Source organism: Agelaius phoeniceus, chromosome 1 (genome assembly GCF_051311805.1).
Source record: "Agelaius phoeniceus isolate bAgePho1 chromosome 1, bAgePho1.hap1, whole genome shotgun sequence".
Lineage (NCBI taxonomy): Eukaryota > Metazoa > Chordata > Aves > Passeriformes > Icteridae > Agelaius > Agelaius phoeniceus.
Window position 1 is genome coordinate 9231402 of NC_135265.1, and position 7990 is coordinate 9239391.

At 39.9% G+C, this 7990-nt stretch overlaps 1 protein-coding gene across 1 annotated transcript in view; it reads left to right on the forward strand.

Moving 5' to 3' along the window:
* UBE3C (ubiquitin protein ligase E3C) overlaps positions 1-4993 on the forward strand; it is a 73179-nt gene extending 68186 nt beyond the window's left edge. Inside the window, exon 23 of the mRNA XM_054638292.2 lies at positions 443-4993. Coding sequence (XP_054494267.2) covers positions 443-613 — 171 coding nt within the window. The 3' untranslated portion in view covers positions 614-4993. The remainder of the gene's footprint in view (positions 1-442) is intronic.
* The last annotated feature ends 2997 nt before the right edge of the window (positions 4994-7990 follow it).

The window sequence follows — 7990 nt, forward strand, 5'->3', positions numbered from 1 at the left end:
AAATACTACATACAAAATGTCTTTAAAGTGTGTTCTTCAGATCAGTAGTTAACGCATCAAAGAACAATCAGGGTTTGACAAATTTTTATCATTACAGGCTCACTATGCACATTGATATTGTTTGTGTAGCACTGCAAATTTGTACCATTGACTGTATGAACAATAACAAGTCATTGTATTTTCCTTAGAATCACATAAATTGCTTTGTGTGTTCCAAATGAGTGGATCTTGTTGGGATAAGGCAGAGGGAGACACTACACAATTTGAGTGGTTTTGGTGGTATGAGGAATGAAAGAAATGCCACTTGAGTGTCATTGTGACCGGTTTTCATCCAGGGATTTACTTTCTTTGTAGAAATGTGTGCCAGCTGCTACAGGGTAGGTTTTGCCTTGTATACCTTTTTTTGATATGTGGTTGTTTTTTGTTTTGGTGCATCTTCCAGGAGTTATATCCTGCATTTTGCATTCACAATGGAGGATCAGATTTAGACAGGCTGCCTACTGCCAGTACCTGCATGAACTTGCTGAAGCTTCCTGAGTTTTATGACGAGAACCTGATGCGGAGCAAGCTCCTCTATGCCATTGAATGTGCTGCTGGATTTGAACTCAGCTGAGTCCAGCCCATGCTTATGTGGATGACCTGCAGAAGAACGAACCAGTGCCTACTCTATAAGCAGCACCCATACCCGAGCAGTTTTAAGGGAATTCTGTCTACATTTCTGCAGCTCTTGTGTCTTACCAAATGCCCTCAAATAGGTTTCATTTCTAAACACGATTTCTTAGTTAGCTTCCATTACTGAATATTGCATTGACACTGCTTTATGACTCAAAACAATGAATGCTGTGTGCAGCGTGGCTGATTTCTGTTTTGATGTGGAGAAAGAGCACATTTAAAGAACAGTGACATCTCAGTGAAATTAACCAAAGATGAAGCTTTGGCTTTGTGCTGTTCAAACATAAATAATTTTGCAAACTGGCAATAAAGTTGTGTACTGTGCGGTGCATTGGGATGAGACAGGGCTAACATCCTGTAATTAATCTTGTAGAAGGAAGGCAAGCAGATGTTTGCAGATATCCCAGAACTGAGAGGATGAAATGTTCATTTCTGACAACCTAACATTGTAACTTATATTGTAGAGTTGTTTACAAATCATGGAGAGATGGGCAATCACCAACCATATGAAATTCAGCCAGGGCCAGTGCTGGGTTCTGCACCTGGGACAGGGCAGCCCTGGCTGTGTGGACAGACTGGGGAATGAGAGGCTGGAGAGCAGCTGTGGAAAGGGACCTTGGGGTCCTGCTTGATGGCAAGTTGAACCTGAGCCAGCAGTGCCCTGGCAGCCAGGAGGGCCAGCCCTGTCCTGGGGGCATCAGGCACAGCATTGCCAGCTGGGCAAGGGAGGGATTGTCCCCTCTGCTGTGCACTGGGGCAGGCTTTGGTGCCACAATATAAAGAAGACATTGAGCCATTAGAGAGCATCCAGAGGAGGCCATGAGGGTGGTGAAGGGCCTGGAGGGGAAGCTGTGTGAGGAGAGGAGTGGCTGAGGTCACTCGGTCTGTTCAGCCTGGAGGAGACTGAGGGGAGACCTCACTGCAGTAGCAATTCCTCATGAGGGGAAGAGGAGAGGCAGGCACTGATCTCTGCTGTGTGTGACAGTGATGAGACCTGAGGAAACAGCATGGAACTGGACTGGGGAAGGTTCAGGTTGGGTATCATGAAATGGTTTCTCACCCAGAGGGTGGCTGGGCTCTGGAACAGACTCCCCAGGACAGTGGTCACAGCCCCAGGTCTGCCAGAGTTCAAGAGGCATTTGAACAATGCTCTCAGACATTTGTGACTCTTGGGGTGTCCTGTGCAGGACCAGGAGTTGGACTGGATGATCCTGATCGACCCCTTCCAACTCAGCATAGTCCATGATTCTATGACAGTTGTTGCAGAACTGATTTTGTTCCATATTACCTTCCCTCAAGATGGTAGACACTGAGATAAAATGGGTGTAATATTCCACTTGGGCTTTCTGAAACACTTTGGAGAAAACGGATTTGCATTATTTTAAGTTCAACCTTTGCTGCATCATTATCACTTGGACACTGTTCTGAATGGATGTGGCTTTCCAGGTTTTCTCTGTCCTGTTCTGTCTTTTGTGCCTGTACAGGTTTGTTGATTGGTTGGTTGGTTTTAAATGAATCAGTCTCCTATTGCATACAGTACATATAGAAATCACCACTTTGGAAAAATATACATGTAATAATTATTAAAGTTATTTGAACCAAAGTTATCAGGCTTTATCTTTTATATTTGAAGCCTGTGGTGTTCACATTCCTTTTCCCTATCATTTCTATCCATCTTAAATGCCATATCTGTGCCGTAGACACTAAACAAATTAACATTTTTTTTGTGATTAAACAGCTTTTATATCCATTTCCCTGCAGTATTTCTGCTGAGAAAAGTTAAGTGGGAATATGCTGCTTAATGTAATTTGATATCTGGGGAGAAAATTGCTCTCACATGGAAGGAGCTGATCCTCTAACAGTAGGCACATTGTAGGGTTTTGTATGCAAACTCCAGGGAGTTTAGAAAAGGAATTATAGTTCAGACTGTAAGATTCATCAGTCCATCCCTCTGAACTTTACTTTTATATTTTAAATCATCAAAAATTACAATCAAATTTGTATTCATCTCTTATGCAAAAAAATATTTTGCTGTTACTGGAAACTCTGCTGGATTTCCTATTTAATAAGCAGTAAACAGCAATATCCTTTTAAATGTGGGGAAACTGAGTGGTTTTAAGATGTTTACTAGTAACCATATAAAAATGTATAATTTCTTAATTTGGGTAATAAATGAAGTGTTAAAATACTATTTGTAGTCTTGATGTACAGAAATAAAATGATTGGTTTTCTTTTTGGTTTTGCTTTAGGCTTTTTATTTATGTTAAATGTTACATGCTCAACCTATTCTTTATCCCAAATTCTTTTCTTGTATATTTTTCTACATAAATTATGAAACTTGTAAAGAAGTTGAAGAGATCAGTAATAGTGAAACTGCCTCCTCCTAATTGCAAAACCTGAACACTTCTTTTAGATAGCATTATTTATTTTAGAACCTAATGCTTTAAATATTTTGAAATTATTTTTCAATTCCATTATTTTGCTACATTGAGTAGTGTTGTATCTGTATTTTGTAAAATTAAATTAAATTTTTCTATTAAATATTTGTATTTTGAAGATTGTGTTGGGGTCATGCCAAGTACTGGTGACTGGTACTGTCCACTTTGTGCTTTGGAAAAGGAGCCAGTGCCCACTATTGCTGTCTGTGGCCAGGAGAGCAGCGGGTGCCACAGGGAGGGTAGGCTGGGGGAAGCGTGGCTGCACAGAGCTGCAGAAACCTCCAGCAGAGAACTGGAGTTTGCTGGCAGTACTCTGATGTTTCATTGCTTTGTTCTGCAGCACTCAGTGATGTTTGTGTGTCCTGTGGATGGTGTGACACTGGCACAGGCCATCAGAGCAGTTGTGTTTCCCTGTGCACAGGCTGCGGGTCTGTGCGGCTTCACCACCTTCAGATGCACGCTGCACTGCGAGCACCGTGGGGCTTTCCCTGGCACCAGTGCTTCCAGCTCTGCCAGCTGCTCCCACACAGGCACAAATTCTGCTTTTCAATCATCTGATGCTGGGTATTTTAAGGAACAGGAGGTAAAGGTGTGAGAGGTAACAGTCATGTCCTGGGGAGCAGGGGGCAGTAATGATCTCTTGTAGCACTTACTTAGCAAGACTTGTTTCTGTGTGAAACTGGATTTTCTGGATTTTAAAAGAAGAGCAAACTGTCCCCCAGTGGTGATGCTCCCAGGGTTTAGGTAGGCAGAGGGAGGAGCACTCTGCATGCAAGCAACCTGAAATTTTATTGTAGATTTGATCATCAGAATTAAAGCAGTAATAATTATGAGTTTGGGGTTGGTTTCTGTACAAGACAACCCTCCCTTAAAATAAGTTTCTGTACTACAGTGTTTCTTCCTCCTAGTTCAATACTTGCTTTTTGAAAAAGCAAGCATTTTCTGATTGGTTTTTGTTTTCAACTAGGTTTGGGTTTGTAATTTTGTAACCTGTTCTACAAACATTTTTGTCAAGGTCTGTATGATAGAAGAGTTCACAAATTTTTCACCTCTGCAAAGTTCAAAGGTGTTAAAAGTGGAATAAAGAAATACAATTAGCACTTGGTCTCTTTCTTCCAGTGAGAATTTTTCCAGATGGGGTTTCAGTCCTGTTAGGTGGATTAAAATAAAATAAAGCACAGCAAACCAAACCAGGAGTAATTGGCCTTGTCCTTAATCTCTGTTGTCTTCCATCATGGTCCTGAAAGCCAGACTTGTATAAATGTTACAAAGCTGATTTCTAGGGAACATTTATATATCTTCCAAAGAGGAAAGACTATCCTGCAGTTCCCTGCATAAACACTGAGCTGACAGAAGTTTGATTTGAATGAGAACAATATCTTCAGGTATTTTTTAGGGAGGTGCTCCATAAAAATAATAAAAAATGAGCTTCCTGATGCTATTAGTAGCAATGTTGTCTTTTTTTGGTTTTTTTGCATCACTTGAATAATATAGCACAAACATTCTCAATAAATCCTATAAAGGGGTTTGGAATTAGAGAAAAAAATGAGTGCAGTGAGTTCATACATTTCAGTTTCTACCAAAAACTATTAGTTAAATACCAGTGAGACAGCACATATTCTTGCCACCACTGAAAAGCACTACAGCACAGAAAAAAAAAAAGGAAAAAGAGGAATATTTGTTGGACCTGTAATATTTGCTCATATACATGAATCTGTGTTAATAATGGTTTGTGATGTAAATGCTTGTTACTTTTTTTCATGATGCTTTTGCCTGTCAGTGAAGGAGAGAAGAAATTAACATGGTCTGTAAAACTGATCAGGATATCTATATTTTTATTGACTTCTGCTTTTGTGAATAAAATAATTTGAGTTTTCTTGAAACTCTGCAGAAACACTCTCATTTTTTGCAGTAAATTGGGCATTCTCTTGTTAAAAACTGATGGTACTGAATAGGTTCGAAAAGAATCTAATATTAACTGCTTGTGGGTCTTGAAGGTAGTACTGTTAGAGCTGGCCACCCGTGGCAGTGATGGGTGGAATTTAAAATGGAGGAATTTAAAATTCCTGGAGATATATGACTGAGGGACTTGGTTCAGTGGTGGGATTGGCAGGGCTGGGTTAATGGACTCAGTCATCACTGTCTTCCAAACATTCCTATTCTGCTTTGGGATGGTTCCTACCTTCAGCTTTCGAGCTGTGATTCCCCACTCTGCCAAGGAAGCTGCAGCTCTGAGGGTTACCTTTGTTCAGGGTGTCTTCCAAACAATGCACTTGCTCTGCTTTGTAAAAACTTCTTCAGACTCTTTGGGAAGAATAAAACTCCATGGATAGAAGTCTGAGAAGCTGTAATTGATAGTGAGGAATGCTACTCTGTCAGCAAACACAAAAATTTCAGCTTCTTCTGGAATTCTAGCACATGTGGGCTCCTTTAAAGGTGCAGTTTAGTTTTTATCTCCTTTGATAATTAGACTTACCTGCTTCCCTTTGCTTATTTATTATTTTCATTGCTAAATAAATTTTTAGTTCTACTTTAACATTTATAAAGTTAGTATTGTGCATATTTATTTTTGAATGTGGCATTTCCTAATTTGTAACATTAATGAAAGCACAAATGCCCATGTATCTGACCTGTTTTTCAGTATGTATCTAGTAGTCTGGAAAGGACATTAAATTTCTCATATTTAGAGAGACAAAACAAGGCAAGAAGTGATCATGAAGTTACACAAGCTGAATCCATCAGAGAGAACAGAGAGTAGCTGAAGTCAGGAGGAATGTCTGGAGATCACCTACTCCAATCCCCAGCTCAAAGCAGGGTCACCTACAGCAGGTTGGGCAAGACCTTCACCTGTGGAGTTCTGAATGTCATCTTGGATGGAGAATCCAGTTTCTCTGGGAGACCTGTTTTCAGTGTTCAATTAACTTCACAATAAAACCTCTTTAATCAGGTTTAAACACATTTCTTGTATTCCATTTTGTGCCCATTGTCTCTTGTCCTGTGGGGCAGTACTAAGGAATCTGAGCCTTCTCCAGGCTGAACAACATCAGCTCTCTCGGCCTCTCTTCAAATGACTTCTCTGCCTTGCTTGTTAGTGACCCCAGCAGCATCTTCAAAATACCTTCTGTGGACTTTGATGTGACTGGGGACTGAGGTAAGTGACAGTAAATCTCTTCCTTGTCACATTCCTGTGGTTGTTAATCAGTGGCAGGTAAGGCTGGATTTAAGATTTTGTGCCTTTGCTTTTTCAACTTCCAGCGCTGCTTTGACTTTTCAAGGATTTTGCAAATCTCTTATGAATGTAAAATAGAAGACTTGGTAAAAGCTGAGTTGTGAATTATTTTCACAAATTTTTATAGGGTGCTAAACATTGATATAAAAACCATAGGACTAGTGTTAAATCACCTAAATGTATATTTGGTTCTGCCATCAACAGTGTCAAACACCCAAGTGCAACCTCTGGTGCAAACCCCTGTATTTTGACTCTTCTGAAGGTCAAGTAGCCCAGAATTCAGCAAAGCACATCAGACAAACAAGAGAAACATGGGAATTCTGATTGGCAAAAAATGGGGCATAAAGGCAGGCACAGATGTCCTGCAGCTTGATTTCACACTTGTCAAGGGGTGAGCTCTTCCTGTGTGATGGTTAAATCATTGCTACATTTATTGCCAGAATAGTTGCTCTCCAGTCTGGGACTAAGCTTCCCTATCCACAGCTCTGCAGAATCACATTCCATTTGCAAAGTTGGTTCATGTATTTATAGGAGCAGCATGCTCAAATTTCCTACTATATTTAACATCATTCTTTTCTGCATTCCTAGAGCAGCTGTTTGTTCATTCTGTGTAACATTTAACTGAAAAGTAGTTTTGCATTATTTCTATTTTATTCCTTGTTTATAGTTACACATAGTTCTTGATTGCTGAAGAAAGCAACAGGCATTCACCAGATGGTGTTATTTCAGATCCTCCTGCTACTGCTGCTTGCCCAAATGGTAGACCTGGGACAAGCATCTCTCCTCAGTTGCTATGTAGTTTTACTGTATGTTGTCAAACAAACCTTCTGAAGGAATTGTTTGCTTCCAGCCCTTGTGTCTTTACTTAAGAATTATTTTCATTACAGCTCTGTTTTTCTTTTTTCCCTCTTCATTTTTCAGGCAAAAAGCAGCTGAGCTCAAAGTTCTGCTGAGATACTTCAGGTATAATTATCTGGTAGATCTATCTGGCTATTGACGAAAAATTACATAGAATTAACTAATATTTCACATTGTCATATGGACAAAAAAGCATATCCCTGATCAAGTTAATGAACATAAATGCTGATCAAGCTGTCCTTGCAAAGAATAAGCACTTGGCATAAGCTGTGAGATCATCTGACTGCCCCCAGCAGTTGCTGGGTTGTTGTGTGCAGACCCCAAATAATCAGCAGAATACATCTGATATTTCAGGGGGAATTGGCAAAAACATCAGCTATGCTGAAGTGTTTTAACCACTTTCAAAAGCATCCACTTAGCTCAGGCTCTGCACACAAAGAGGAGCCCAGATAAACTTGCAGCCTCTAGGTTACCTAAGACACACTGTGCCAATGAAAACTGAGGTTGTGCTTGACAGGAAAACACTGGAGAATGCAAGGGAAAAATGGGTTATTTTGTGCTTTTAATGCTTCTAGTGAAAGTTTTAAACTCTAGGTGTATTGCCCATATTTCAAGTCTAATTGTTTCTGATAAGCTATCAGCAAAAAGTTAATGCTTATATTTAATTAAGTGCCACTTTCCAGAATTACTTTGCCAGCAGTGCTATAATTAGATGATGTGAGAACAGTCTTTGATACATATGCTCATATTCTTTGTTAACACCAAAAATAGACTCTGTAAATCTGTAAATAAA